Source organism: Nothobranchius furzeri, chromosome 18 (assembly GCF_043380555.1).
Source record: "Nothobranchius furzeri strain GRZ-AD chromosome 18, NfurGRZ-RIMD1, whole genome shotgun sequence".
NCBI classification, from domain to species: Eukaryota; Metazoa; Chordata; class Actinopteri; order Cyprinodontiformes; family Nothobranchiidae; genus Nothobranchius; species Nothobranchius furzeri.
In genome coordinates, this window is record NC_091758.1 from 28,435,681 (window position 1) to 28,451,932 (window position 16,252).

A 16,252-nucleotide genomic window follows, 5' to 3' on the forward strand; every position below is an offset into this window, starting at 1 on the left:
CATCTGCTGTGTTTGTGAGGGAGACAGAGGAAGGGAATTATTATTTCATTCTAAGTAAAAAAAATACTTGATGAAAATCAATAAGAAAGCAAAAAAGCACTTCAACAAAACTTTTAAAACAGCAAAATAACTCCTGTAAAGTTTCCGCTCATTCTCATGGCTTAGTTGCCGCAGTCTGGGTTTCCGTGTGACTTTGGCCTGTCTGGCAGGTGTGGGATGGAGCAGAAAGCGGACGGTGCCTGAGGGCTTACACCTGCCACTCGGGAGCTGTGCGTGATGCCTGTTGGACCCCCTGTGGGCGACAGCTCCTCTCCGGCTCATTTGACAACACTGCTGCGATCACCGACGTGGAGACCGGTAAGGAGCAGCACTTCACTCTGATATTTCTCAGGAACAAAAATGTTGCCCGCAATAATCCACTGGATTTACCTCTTAAAGTTGATATCTTTGTGATTCAGGCCTGAAAACCATAAACTCTGGTGTTCTTGTGTGTTTGCTCTCATGACCTCTGTCCCAAATGAATTTCCTTTTTACATTTTCATGCAGACCTCTGGTGTTTGGCATTTGTACCTTCTGCAATCCTGACTCAGATAGTAATAATATTAGTTTATGGGAGTGATTTGAAACCCCCTGAGTCCTAAAACCTGCTGTAAATCCATTTTATGAATTACTAAGCTGGTTCGTTCTTTGCCTGAGTCGAGGGGGAAAACTAGAATATCTTTTGAAATATGTTTTTGGCGCTAACGGATCAGGTTCATTTCCCATTCAGCCATGAAATGCAGCATTTCTGTCTCAAAATGTAAATAAAGCAGCACATCAAAAGCACTCCGTCCATTTCAGCTGACAACTTTTTGGTTTATGTCACAAAGTCAGGATTTTCCTTATGCTCATACATTTACTTAATAGCCTAATTGTCTTTATTTATCAGGCTCCAAACTAAGTGACAGCCGTGCAAAACACCTTTTAGGTAAACAATACAAATAACAGGGCTGTAAATAATAGGATGCACAGTTTAGGACGAGTTTGAAAACCCTTCCCGCTGTGAGAGCTCTGATACTGAAATGTTAAATGTCAAAGCAAAAATGGAGCTGATACTCTATTTGTTCAAACTATTAACACACCTTTAGCTAAGCATCTAGCTAGTACGTTGCTGTTTGAAGTTAATTTTTTAATATTTCTGATGAAAAGTCCCTTAGCTGCTTTTAATCTCGTCAGGTAATTGTTACCGATCTACTAGCTAGGCAGCCATCTTTGGTTTTCCACCATGTTGAAACTTTTTCAAAATAAATTTAAACAAATATTGTACTTATTGACTCTTTCATGGATAAAAACACAAATGGTCACTTTTTTGTTCTTAATTATTTCCATGTAGCCATGGATAAATAAAAACAAAACCAATACCAACCACATTGGAGCTGGTCAGGACTACACACTCCTAAAACTTTACTTTATAAGCTATTAGATATTTGTTTTGATCCTTTCAGAATTAGTTTTCTATTACCTCTAAAAATGCATTCCTCATTTGGCTGTCAATGTACTTTACTAAATGTCCCTTTAAATTGTCTAACGATAAATCTTTTCCAAATAACACGAGTGTTAGACCCTTTACACATGTAGCCAAGTATTGTTTTTGCCCACCACTATGGTATTCCACGTCCAAGGAATGTTTATCAGCAACGACACAAAAGATTTGGGGAACTACTGCCCCCTATTGGCTTGGCCTGCCTTTGAATAAGGCACTGGATTGTTTTGCAGAAAACGAAGTGGTGTTCACCAAAGTTTTATCCTAGATGGGTGGAGGAGGATGTTCGGCTTTCCAAAAACCCAGCTACGTGCGTACATGGCCTGTACTCCATTTTCACTGCCTTGTTGGGTTATGTGGGACTTTTTTGCCTGATGTTACAATGACCTTCAAGGTGACTTTTATGATAGATAATAAACCGGGTTTGTTTCCTGGCCAAGCACGTGTCTAGCAGGCTTGTTAATGCCGTATACGACCTTTCAACAGAGAAGAACTGGTTCTGAAACGAGAGTTAAAACAGAGTTAACATTATCTCACATTGTTTGTCCCTCCTGTCATCCTGTAATTCTGAGTTAAAAGTGTCCAAAATAACTGAAAGTAAAAAATGTACATGTATTTTTCTTTGGCCACCAGGGTATTTTCTTCTCTGGGGTCAGCTCATGGCAGCAATGACTTGCTACTGTTTGCACTTCCTCTCCCAGTATGTCTGTCAATACTGCCAATAAAGCCCACAGATAATAGCTTGGCCAGTCCATTAAACACGCAGGCAGCTCCAGGAAAGGGATCAATAATGGATACATCACCACAGGAGCAGCTGCCGTGACCTTCTACTGGAACGTCACCAACCACAACCATAAACAAATAAATGCCTATTTGATTACCGCTGTCTTGATTGGAGTGGTTGGAGTTGGTTCAAAGCAACAACTGAAGTACTGTGAGGCTTTCACAGCGCCCTAACGTATAATCCAGTTTTGTTTCATTAATCGACTTTCTCCTCCTACTATTATTTGTTTAGATTTGAGGAATAAACTCAACCATATTGTCTCTGAGAGTGAGAATCTGCATGTGGCAGTGCGGGGGTATAATAAGGCTGCGGTCTCGTGACAGCCAGAGAAATGGAACAAAATTCAATTTAGTGGCATATTAATGTGGGAGTTGGGAATCCAGCCCAGTTCCTGTACAACTGTAACGCAGTTTAATGTGGCGACGCTGAGATGAAGTCCCTGACACCTTCGACTCGATCATTGTCGAGAATGAACAGCATTTATAATCTGCCTCATAAGGTTTTAAAAACACTCCAGCTTTACTTTATTATAGAAAAAAAATGTTTCCAGAAGATATAAAACATGATGGCAGCCTCATTCAGAGAGTTTAGCATAGTTATCGTATCTAAACCCAGCTTTACGTGTAAGTGACAGAAGAGGAAGCTGAGTGTTTTCCATGTCAGTCAGCAGTCAGGGTGGATAGGAGTCCTTCACACTAATGCAGAGCCTCTCAGCTTCAACAAGGAACCCACTGTGGTTAATTCAACTCCGCTTTGCTGCAGGTTTGAGACCCTTTAATGGTATAATATCACCATAACGAAGTCTGGCCTTTATGGGGATTTTCATCACCCATCTTAGGACTTGTGATCATGTCAACCGTAGTAAAAACTAGCAAATTTTTTCTTCAATATTGCAATTGCGATTTAATTCACGATTATTTTCTCAAGGGGCTTTTCTCATTTTTCAACTAACGGAAGCAAAAAAAAATCTATGTAACTTGTACTGAATATAAACAAATGTATGTGTCTACATATTAATCTACATATCATATCAACAAGTTTGTTTGTCTACATATACATAAACACTCACAAGTAAATAAAAAATTTAATATTTTAAGGTGCAATGCTTTGCAGCTAGGAGCACATGCCTTGAAGGAGCACAGGTATCAACTGTGAAAATTCATTAGCAGGAAAGCAGTGTGTCCCATTTTTTCAAATCTTTTGTGTTTAGCGTTGGGGGGTGTTTCCGTTTTTCCTTGGCCCACACAATGTCTTGAAACGGCCCTGGCTGTGTGACTGAGTTTTGAAGGTGATCTGAATTGTATCAGATGTATAAATAGTACATGTGTATAACTTATTGTTTTATAAAACGTGTAGAGCAGATAAATCTACCTACATTTTACTTTTCAAACACTTTTCTTTGTTTTCTTGTTTTTATTTGACTATTTTCCCGTCCTGTCTGTTTCTCATCTTCCTGCATCTCCTCTGAGTTCTCTAGAAAAACTGCTGCTTGGATTCTTACTTTTTCACCTCATCAGTTACTTTTGAGCAGATCAAAGGGATCTCCTGACCGCAAAGTGGAGTGTGCGTTTCGATGCTGCGTCAGTGAGGTGAAATCACCGCAGCACATGATGACCAGAGCGCGTCAGGAACGATTAAAAGACAGAGTACCTGATGATATAAACGGATATGAACGATCATGTGTTAATGTTTTGTTGCGCCACCTTGAGAATGTATCGTGCGCCGGATGCAGCGGGTGCACCAACGATCTGCATCCTCTCAGCTCAACAGAACCCCGCTACGCTGCTGAGAGTCCATAAATATTGTAATATAGGCAGAAACTGGATCTTTCCCTGAAAGATACCTAGCCCCCCATAATTCGATCCCTGTTCCTGGATGAAAAACCGGACATTTTGATCAATATAGGACCCAGCGAGTGGCTGGGGCTACCTATACAGGAGCAATCATCCGGCGTAGTGAGGTGTCTCCATCCTCCCTTTATACCCGCGTTCCTGATTGTGGATCTTCTGCAGCTGCGGCCCCGTCCGCTGTCACCTGTGGGAAATCAGCTTGATAGCGTGAGATAGGGGATGGTGTCACCTCGGCTCAGGAACATGACACGATCTGGATTGGTGTGAAGTGGCAGCAGCGGTTGAGCACTCAAACCCAAAGCTGATTAGCTGAAACGGGTGTTGGGAAAGCTGCTAATTCAATGTGCAACATGTAGATGCCTCAGTAGGAATTCTGTGTAGAGATTTTAAGATTAAATATAATTAAATTCTACTTTTTAAATATATTTAAATCAACCTGAGCACAAGAAACTCCAAATGAAACGTGTACCCCAGTTCACGGACATTTCTGTGCTTATGCCAGTACGTGTGCACAAATGAATATCGAGTATTTTAGTTCATTTCTGCTATTTCTACAGCCAATTAACTATTTTATACAGCGGAATGCCTCATCTTTATAAATAGTGCAATACTCTATATATGTTCCTCTGAATGACAATAAAATCATCTGAATTTTATCTCAAGGATAGTCTCAAACTGCAGTCAGACATGCCTTTGCAAGGGGTGTGTCCAGAGAGTGGCCTGGAGTAGCACACGCCACCCTTGGAAATTTATTGGCCACCCCTTGTACATTTTAAATATTTATTTCTAGCCCTGACCAACAGAACATTTCAGTGTTACCATTATTGTTTTAAATTTTCATATTGACATAAATAGTATTTAGTGTCCAGGCCCCAGTCCCACTCCACTTCAGTTGGTGGCAGTAATGCACCAAGAACTGGCTTGCTAACCACCACAAAATAGCGCAAAGAAGAATGGTCATTGCACAATGTGCAACCATTGGTGCCACCCATGCTTAAAGAGCAAGTCATCCCCTACCAGAGTCTAACTCCACTCCCACTTCATGTTTGAAAAATGCAACACATGCTGTTGCCTGGCAGACCGAGAGGGCGGAGCCGCTAACAAATACACACACACTCAGGCTCACAACAGCATTGTGACATCATAATGTACCAGTTTACATCATAGCATACTTCTTAGCTAATAGCGGTGGCAGATTTAAATTAAAATGCAGTGCAGAGTTTTTACCTGACAACGGCACAACACTGCCAGTTTTAGGCAGAACATTTAAATTTTAACTAAGATGCACTGAAGTGCCAAATTATTGATGACACGTGTCTGCAGCACGATTAGACACTCGTTTATTTAGTTTATCAGCAAAAAAAAGTTTATTTGGGGGTGACTTGCTCTTTAAACAAGTGCCCAACCTGGGCCACCCCATTTTAAAAGATCTGGGCACGCCGCTGGCCTTTGCTTCACCAAATCCTTGCTTCACGATACACACATGTTATATACACGTTTATACCTAAAAGTGCGATAAAGAAATGAAATATAATTATAAGATATAACGGAGTAATTGTGTTATTACTCTACCTCTAACATTTCATTTTCTAAGAAATAGTTCATAGAGTTATGCTAGGAGTCTTAATGAGAGCACATTCTTAGGTAAACGAAACACATACTCAGTAGCATTTTAATTTAAGTACCACAAATAAGCAAATCTGCACTATGACCCATTTGGAAAGCTTTATTTTTACAGCGGTAACCTGCCAAACTAACTCAGGCCAGGCTTGATTCTCAAAAAATGAAACAAATTCAGCTCCAAAAGGCAAAAACGTAGCTCGTATCTACACACGCTTCCACCAACAGTGGATGTTTTTGCTGTATCTTTTAAAAGCAGCCAGCATCATGAGAGAAGTGGTTCCAGAGGGCTGCTTCTCCTTTCCTTTGCCTTTGTGCCCCCTCCAGAAATTGTGCATTAAGACCCCAGTGAGCATTTGTAATATTTATTACAGAAACTTTATCAGCTGCAGATTTGAAGGGGGAAGAAAACTTGAAAATACTCTGCATGTTTCTCGTGTTTAACCTCTTTTGAAGCATCACATGATCCAGATCTGAGAGGAATTTATTAGACTTTTATTATTTTTTCTTACTTTACAATCCACTTTTAAAGTGGTTTATCTGAATCTGCACTTATCTACTCTTAAGTTTATATCCTAGACATTAAAAAAAAGATTTTTCTTTTGTTTGTGTGCAGCGAGAGCTCTCCCTGCTTTGGTGGATTTTGTTGAAATGCAGTGTTTGTTTTCTCCTTTCTCCCTAAGGGGGTTTTCACTGGTTTCCACACCATACCATATGTTCCCTACTTTGTAGTCATCAGTTGACTTGTGCATAATTGTTATGCGCTCCTCCATCAGCATAAAACTATCATAAAGGGACGGGCGGATCATTGCAGTCCTCCCTTATCTGTCCTCTCGAACCGGCTAATTATTATTGCTTAATTAAAACACGGCGAGGCTCTGTTTCTTCTGAGGTAAACGCTTGCTTCATATTGTCTTTCCAAACAAGGGATTTTTAATCTCCATGACAGATCTTTGCTGCCAGTAAGCCAATTAAGCATGGAGCCTGATGAAATAGCCTGTTAAAACTTTGGAGGAAATTTGGGTGCAAACTATTCCACGACACTTTTGGTGCAGTCTTTTAGCTGTGAGTCATTTTCCTCATTTGCAAAGACTTGGTAGGAAAATCCCGGGACGAGCTGTGCAACGACGTGTGTTTTTGTGGAGGGTTAACGACTTCGTCTTTAGCTGGAGTATGTGTTTGTTCGATGAATTAATGAGGAGTCGTTGAAGCCCCGAGGTGTTCAGACTCTGCCTTCATGTTTTCTCCGAAAACAAATTATTGGTCGTACCTTGTCAGGCCTAATTATACTTAAAGCCCTCAGTCTTTTCTTTTATACTTAAGTGTGACATTTTACATTTGACTTAGATTAAAACAGCCTCAAGCCAAAACATTATTTTGCACTCTGATTCTTACAGTCATTATAAATTTTCTTTAGCTTCTTTCTTTTGTTTTTCGTCTTTTTAGAGGCTAATAACAGCAGCATCATGTGTTTCTGTTAGACAACAGACACTTTCCTTCAGGAAGATTTTTGCAGTCTTGCAGTTGTTTGGTCAGTACTAGAGCTAGGCAACATGGACCAAAACGTATATTTTGACGTTTTTAGATAAATTGCGAAATCTGACATATATCTCAATATGTTTTTCATTATTTACAAAAATGCAGTTAAAGATCAAAGCTAGTGGAATGCAAACATTTGGGCAGCCTTGTTAATCTTCACGATTTTTCTTTATTAATTGTTGTTTGTTACGATAAAAAATGTTCACTTAAAGTGTGCAATAAATGCTTAAAAAGGGACTGCACACCATCAGAAAATGTAACTACACCCCTAGTCAAGATTTGAAAAATGCTATGAAAGTGGGCGTTGCCAGGAGGAGGAGTTGTATTTAATTCTAGTTAGTAAATGCCATGCATCCTAAACAATGCTGCTTTGACTTTACATGACATCGGGGAGCACTTCCAGAGTAATGTTACAATGAGCTTAAGTACGGTTTTAGTAAGGATTCTACGCAATGTTTTATAAATGAGACCCCTGCTACCTACAGTAAAACATGGTGGTGGCTACGTCATGCTGTGGGCTGTGTGACCTTGCAGTGCAGGGACTAGGAATCTTGTTAAAGTTGAGAGACGCATGGATTCCACTCAATATCAGCAGATTCTGGAGACTAATGCCCAGGAATCAGTGACAAAGCTGAAGCTGCATCGGGGTTAGATCTTTCACAAGATAACAACCCTAAACATTGCTCAACATCTACTAAGGCATTCATGCAGAGTAACAAGGAGAACATTCTGGAATGGCCATCTCAGGCCCCAGACCTGAATATTATTGAAAATCTGTGGTGAGTTAGAGAGCTGTCCATGCTCGGAAGCCATCAAACCTGAATGAACTAGAGATGTTTTGTAAAGGTCAAAAACACCTTTAACCAGAATCCAGACTCTCATTTGAATCTTTAGGAGGTGTTCACAGGCTGTTATTTCTGCAAAAGGAGGATCTACTAAATATTGAGTTAATGTCTTTTTGTGGTGTCCAAATTTATGCACCTGCCTCATTTTGTTGAAACAATTAGTTCACACTTTCTGTAAATCCTGTAAATTTTATTTCACTTCTCAAAAATAAAGGTGCGTGTCTCCTATATGAAATATCTAACAGTTTTTTTATCGTAAAAAAAACTATTTTTACAGGAAATCATGAAGATCAACAAGGCTGTATATACGTATCTCAAATGCCACTTTTTATTTTTCCAATTTACATGCAAACATGTGTGGTGCAATTAAAATGCCGGGAGCCTTTATTCTGCTGGAACAACAAGAACTCGCGATAAATCTGGTTATGACTTGGAAGCATCTGGTCTGAGTTCCTCAACGAAATTCTGTCTTAAATATTATAAATATTTTCAGGCTTATGTTATGGCAATAAATCATTTTATCTCCCCTTAATTGTGATAAATATAAGATCATCAGACACATGTCATATCATTTAAGATACTACCGATACATTTTTCTTGTCTAGACAAAAAAATACTAACTAATGTTATTTCATGATGTAAATACATCCACTGTGCTATACTATTCTGTTTTTAAGGATGCAAATGCAAACATGGCTGGAATTCCAAAGTATGCAGTCAAATCAGAAAGTAGAGAACGATCCATGGTAGCTTCTGAAGTATTTTGGTTGCTGCAGCCTGTAACGTTTCCTGGTGACGCGGATGGGTTCAGCCCATTTCTCCATACAGGCAGGACAAACTAAACACCATCAATCATGACAAAAAGGCTAGCTGAAACACAAATGTCCCCCCTAAAATTAAAAATGGTGAAGCTCAGTGCAAAGTTTAGGGTAGAAGTGATTTTTTTTAATCTAGGGAACAAAACTTCTGTAGTTTTGTGGATCACTGGATGCCTAAGAATACACGTGGTGACTGCTTACAGTCAGACGCATCAGAGAAATTCACTGGTTATATATTTTTTTTCAATATGAACTTTAATGAGCCATCTTGTGTCTTGTTTGCCCAGTCCTACTCAGTCTTCTCACAGAAAGTTTAAATCCAAACTTCTAAAGATGAGGTCCAAGCTAGTGGGTATCAAAGATGTTGATGATGACATGTTTGGTAGCAGCGTACCACAAGGGTTAATGTATGTTTAATATGTTTTTGAATGACTGTTTCTCAGCAGCTGTGAAGGCTGTGAAGGTGTTTACTGTTCAGAAATAATGAACCTTCACGGATAATTAAAAAAATGATGTTTGAGGCTAATTTGCTGCTTCCTGTTGCAGTGTAGTTGAGATTTGTGCATTATTTAGCTTCACCCTGACATCTGAAAGGAAATTATATTTTCATCATCTAGTTCAAACAGCAACCTTTTCACCTAACGTATTGGTGAACTGGTTTGAAAAGATGATTCTTTTGAGGTTGTTGGAAACAGGGAATTAAAGAATCAAGGGACTTGATGAAATTTGCTGGGTTCCTTATATAGGACACATTATTTCTGATTGGCTTAATGAACTGTGAATGGGAATGTTAATTATGTGAAGTGCCTTGAGACGACTCTTGTCATGATTTGGCGCTATATAAATAAACTTGAATTGAATTGAATTGAATTGAATTGAAAGGGACAATCCTCAAACAAACGATATTCTGGACCACATCACTCGGCTACAGATGGTTCAGGCTGACAGGACTGGGCACTTTGATTGACAGCTGTAGGGTTAGGTAAATTGAGTACTTTAGCTCAATATATATTAACTCTACTTGTGACTAATAAGCTAGGATACTCTATCTAAATATAGAATATCACCCTGCCTGGTCTTTATAGTGTTTAATCAGAAGATTCTAGGAGTCTTTATACATTAGGGGATTGTACACACTTCATTTTGATTCAGAAAACAGTCAGCTTTTCAAAAGTAAGATTTTATTTTACAAACAATTAAAACTTGACAAATTGGTTAACTATTATTTACTGTGAGTGAATGGAACTAAAGGGGATGTCTGGAACCTATGTGTGATTGTGATGTTGGTCAGAACTTCCGTATCTCTGAGAGCTGAGTTCTGGATGTAAAATAATTTGGTTTGCATTAAGCTATGAGGTTGATAATTGTCAAAAACCACATCTGGGGTCGGGGTGGGGTGGGGGGGGGGGGGTTGGGCAGCGTTAAGTCGAGAGGTCCAGACTTCCCTCTCCTCAGCCACTTGGGCCAGCTCTTCCAGGGGAATCCCAAGGAGTTCTCTGGCCAGGTGAGAGACATAGTACCTCCAACGAGTCTTGGGTCTACCTAGGTCTCCTCCCGGATGGACGTGCCCGGAAAACCTCACCAGGGTGGCGTTCCGGAGGCATCCTGACCAGATGCCTGAGCCACCTCAACTGGCTCATCTCGATGTGGAGGAGCAGCGAATCTACTCCGAGCCCCTCCCGGATGACCGAGCTTCTCACCCTATCTCTACGGGAGAGCCCAGCCACTCTTCAGAGAAAACTCATTTCGGCCGCTTGTATCCACAATCTCGTTCTTTCGGTCACTACTCATAGCTGATGACCATAGGTGAGGGTAGGAATGTAGATCGACCGGTAAATCGAGAGCCTCGCCTCCTGACTCAGCTCTCTCTTCACCACGACAGACCGGTACAACACCCGCATCACTGCAGATGCAGCACCTATCGATCTCACGCTCCATCTTTCCTCACTCGTGAACAAGACCCTGAGATACTTAAACTCCTTCACTTGGGGAAGGACCTCATCCCTGACCCAGAGAAGGCATTCTACCCTTTTTTGATTCTGAATGTTGCAATCTATTGAGCTTTATTCATTTAGAGTCATTTGACTCAAATATGTTGGTTATTAAAATGTGAATTAGTTCAACTAAAACTGATAGCTAAGTCTTTGAAGTAAGCTTCTATGAAAACTATTGAATGTCTCTCTGAACAGACTCAGTGAAAAGAAACAGAGTTTTCATTCTAATTAGATTGATAAGCTAATGGCTAGTCATAGTGGAGCCAAGATTGTTGCCATTCTAAAACAACTTTAATCCAAAAATAATTTACGGAAGTGGTCCAGACCTCTATAATGCTGTCAATTCTACAATTCAATAGGTTTTCTTCACCTCAGTCTTGGCTTTCTTAAACTAGCTATAGCTTCTCAATCAAGTAAGATCTATATTTTGAGGCCAATCAACTTGGTTCAGTCTTATTTCAAATGGTCTCAACTATTTACTTAATATTAAACACATTTAACAATATTTATTTTTCCAGATTAATTCAGAAGTAAACAAAAACATTTTCATTCCAGGATTGAACCTGTTTTCTGCTGAATAAATAGAAAATAAGCCTACTGGTTCCTTCGTGAATTTTATGGATACTTTTGAGGTTCTTTGTGTAGTTTATGTCTTCCTCAGTCACAACAACTATTAGAAAGGGAATAATAAAGTGATGTGCTGTCAGTGCATAAAAACAGTTTTTTTTAATCTGCATGACAAAGCAAAATCTGTTGCTCTTGTCTCTATAGAAATTATTATTATTATTTCTTTGCATCAATTGCTGCCAAAGTTTAATCACAACATCATAAAATGTTTTTTATTTTTCACAACTTCCCTTCTGGAGTTTTCCCAGATTTTAGATTTTTTTTTAAGAATAATAAAATAATCTGTAACAATTGTTTTGTAACGCAAAATATAAATCTTGACATTTTTAAGGCGGAAGAAGTAAATTGAGCAATTGTGTAAAACCCCTGAAAAGGGGAGTAAATGATAAAAGAAACACGGACACGTTATTCCCTCTGCTCAAACGTGTATTGAATGAGCCAGGAGGGTCGTGCTCTCTTCTAAGGCTCACTAGCGCTAGACTCCCTCCGGTGGCCACACTTCGTTACTACAACGACTAAATTGCAATGAAGCTTAAGATGCATAACAGAAAAAGTACTGACAAACAATGCAAATGTAAACAATAATGAACCCGTTTCTTATTATTCATTAAATCACACATACTGGTAAACACAGTAAACAGTAATTAGAACATTTCAACCCATCACATACTCCCCCTCACAGTTAGATGTTGTCCTCAACATCCTAGGGTGTCTCTATACGTGGAAATAAACACAAACAAGTGGAACAAAGTTCTGACAAAATTAGACTGGCGGACAATACAATCTTTACAGCCACGACTTGTCACCAGTAGGAATATTCAAAAAAAAAAAGAAAAAGAGAAAAAATTTCAAGTTTCCATACAAATAAACTGGCTACAGCGTTTGCTATGGGGCCTACATTCAAGTTCATAACGTCCTTAAGTCAAATGCCTGACATCAGTACAAACTCATTGTTTTCTGTTACACCCGCATTTTGTGGTAAATGTCCATATATTTGTCTTATATCACAGCCCATACACAAAAGATGCTGATTGCCATATAGCTGTGGGTGCATCCAGGCTGGGGGTCTCACATAAGGGGAGAGTGCAGCAGGACTGTAGCATGACGGAGAACCAAGTTTGTCATACCTCAATGTCTTTGGGGGCCGACGCAGTCTTTGTGGTTGCTGCAATCTTATTTCCGTTTCACAGTCAGAAGTATGATCAGGCGGAGCCATTGGTGCCTCTACTTGATCATCAGGTAAGTTTTCAATCTGAATGTGTTGAGTGTCGGGATGCAGTTCATCTTTCCACTCAGACTGGTGAGGTCCCACTGCGTAGTCCAGTGGTTCTGATTCAGGTGTATCTGGTGCGGCTCCAATGGGATCATCTGTAGATTGAATAGGCTGAGTTGATGAGAGAAACGGAGAATGACTGAGATAGTAACCATCTTCATCATCGTCATCCTCCGATTCCTCCCTGGCTTCCTCCTTTGCTGTAGTTTTTTTCTTAGATTTTGCAGATGTGGGCATCCTACCTTCCAATGGTAGGTGATCGCAAGGCAAGATGTGATTCCTGTGAAGTATCCTAGCTCTGCCTTTCCCACTTTCTGGTCTCAGTTCATACACAGGGATATCGTTTCCCACCTGTCGAACCACAGTGTATATGCTGTCCTCCCAGTAATTCCTAAGTTTTCCAGGACCACCACGAGGAGTCAAATTCCTCACTAACACCCGGTCACCTGGGGACAACACCGAGCTCCTCACTTTAGTGTCGTAGATCCTTTTGTTACTTTGAGCAGCTTTCTGTGCGTTTTCCTTTGCGATCGTGTAAGCCTGTTGCATTCCCTGCTTCCACTGTTCGACATAAGCATGGTGATCATGGCTTCCTGTTTCTGTTGGTAAGCTGAACAACACATCAATAGGCAGTCTTGGGGAGCGGCCGAATAACAGGTAAAATGGTGAAAAGCCTGTCACCTCTGTGCGTGTACAGTTATAGGCAAAGACACGCTTATTCAAAGAGTCTTTCCGGTTTGTCTTGTCTTTCTCAGTGAGGGTCTTGAGCATCTGAATCAATGTCCGATTAAACCGCTCGACTTGGCCATTCCCCTGAGGGTGGTATGGTGATGTTTTTGATCCTGCCATGCTGCAGTATTTGGAGAGTTGACTGAAAAGTTGATTCTCAAACTCCCCCCCTTGGTCGTGGTGGATACGTGCTGGAAACCCAAACTTCAGAGCATAGTCATTGAAAATCTTGTCTGCTACTGTTTTTCCAGATTTTGATGTGGTGGGGTAGGCCTGGGCGAATCGTGTAAAATGATCTACAATCACTAGTATGTATTCATAACCACCTTTACACCTCTCTAGGTGTAGAAAATCCACTGACACAAGTTCAAAAGGCTGTGTGGTAACAATGTTCGAAAGAGGAGCTCTTGTTTCTCTGCTAGGTTTCTTTTGTTTCAAACATGTACATTTCATCACATACTGTTCTATTTCACGTTGCATGTAGGGCCAGAAAAATCGATCTCTGATCAAGCTTGTTGTCCTATCAGTACCCTGATGACCCATCTGGTCATGCAGCTCATTTAGGACCTGTGCTTTGTGTTGTTCTGGAAGAACTAACTGCTTCCTGCGGGCTGTCTTTCTCCAAAGTACACCATGTTCATCTGGTTCCAATCTGTCCCATTCCCTGAATAAACACCTCGTTTGAGGGCCAAGCCGGTCTAGTTCTTGGCGGGAAGGTTTCACTCCAGACATCTTGGACTGCAACAAAACTCTGATATGAGTGTCATTTTGTTGACCTAACCGTATATTTGCCTGTGTTTTTGACGGAGAACATTCCTGTGTGTCAACCAAACTGTGAATAGAAATTGGCATTGACCAGGAGGCGTGCGACTCTGACTGTGTCTCCACTGCCAAAACAGTTGCTCCTACAACATCATAAGACATCTCTTCTGTGCACTCAGCCATCAAGTTTTCCACATCCAATGGCATCCGGGACAAACTATCAGCGTCAATGTTTTCTCTGCCTGGCCGATACTTCACTGTGAAGTTAAAATCAGCAAGCTCCGCAACCCATCTACTCCCTGTAGCATTTAGCTTAGCAGTTGACAACACATAAGTTAATGGGTTGTTGTCGCTGTAAACTGTGAAAAATGGGGCATAATACAAATAGTCGCGAAATTTTTCTGTGATAGCCCATTTAAGAGCAAGAAATTCCAATTTGCCTGAATGGAGATTGTAGTTTTTTTCTGGTGCTGACAGAGTCCGGGATCCGTATGCGATGACACGTAACTTTCCATTTTGTTTCTGATACAGTACAGCCCCAAGGCCTTTGCTGGAAGCGTCTGTATGAACAACAAATGGGAGAGAGAAATCTGGAAATGCCAGAATAGGTGGGTGAATCAAACAATCAATCAGCTTCTCAAGAATTTGTTGATGGCCTTCTGTCCACTCAATTGGAGTGTGGGATGGCACTACTTTTATCTCAGTGTAGCTTTGTGATTTTTTCCCTTTACAGGGTGGTCGGCTCTGGTCTTTACCTGGCCCTTTGGTCAGATCATTCAGAGGGGCAGCAATGCGGGAAAAGTCTCTAATGTACTGACGGTAGTAGCTTAGAAGTCCTAAAATTTGCCTAAACTCACCAACAGTTTTTGGTTCTTTATCTTTTAAAACACGGACCGCTGCAGTATCCGAAGGATCTATTTTATTTCCCTCTGCTGATACTATTCTTCCAAGATAGCGGATTTCAGTCTTAAACAGCTCACATTTGCTGGGTTTTAATTTTATTCCATGTTGTCTGAGTCTTTGCAAAACTTTTCGAACATCACTGACATGACTTTCAAATGTTTTACTGAACACGAGTGTATCATCCAAATATGGGACGCATATTTTGTCACGAAGCCCTTCAAGGCACTCTTCCATGCAGCGTTGGAAGGCCGCTGGTGCATTCATTAGCCCAAATGGGATCCTATTCCATTCATATAACCCCCAGGGGGTGACAAAAGCGGTCAAATGTTTACTGTCTTTTGCCACAAACCCCTGGTGGTATGCCTTTCCCTGGTCAAGCAGAGAGAACATGGTGTTTCCACCAAGACCATCCATAAGGTCCTGAACTCTTGGAATTGGCTGCCGATCAGGATGTGTTTTTCGATTCAGTTCCCTGTAGTCAATGCAAAGACGCATCGAACCACACTTTTTCCTGACACAAACGACAGGCGAGGCATAGGACGAGTATGATTTCTCAATCCATCCATGCACAATCAGATCAGTCAAATAGTCCTTCATTTCATCATATAACGGTTTAGGGACTGACATGTAAGTACGGGCGACTGGTTCTGAATCTTTTAGCTCAATTTTTAACTGAAGCTTCTCTATACACCCAATGTCATTGTCAGATCGAGAGAAAGAATCTGACTCCTCCTTTAACATATCACGTACAATCTGTCTTTGAGCCTCAGTCAGGTGACTGAGATCAATAGGAGGCTCCCACGGTTCTGTAGAAGCTTCCCGGTCCTCACTATTGTGAGTCTGGATATCATTTATGCACACGGGTAGCTGCGAGTCATTTCCTGTGTTGACTGGATACACAGATATGACTGGCTGTGCAGTGTCGATAACTACTCTTTTTGTTAACGTGATGTCGCGATCTGTGGGGTTTTGTACACTAAGAACAA

At 40.6% G+C, this 16,252-nt stretch overlaps 1 protein-coding gene across 2 annotated transcripts in view; it reads left to right on the forward strand.

The window, feature by feature from the left end:
* The window catches only part of wdr25 (WD repeat domain 25), a 34,263-nt gene that overhangs the window by 6,996 nt on the left and 11,015 nt on the right, over positions 1-16,252 (forward strand). For both annotated transcript variants that reach the window (XM_015969894.3, XM_054741660.2), the window contains one exon: positions 210-357. In XM_015969894.3, coding sequence (XP_015825380.3) covers positions 210-357 — 148 coding nt within the window. The remainder of the gene's footprint in view (positions 1-209; positions 358-16,252) is intronic.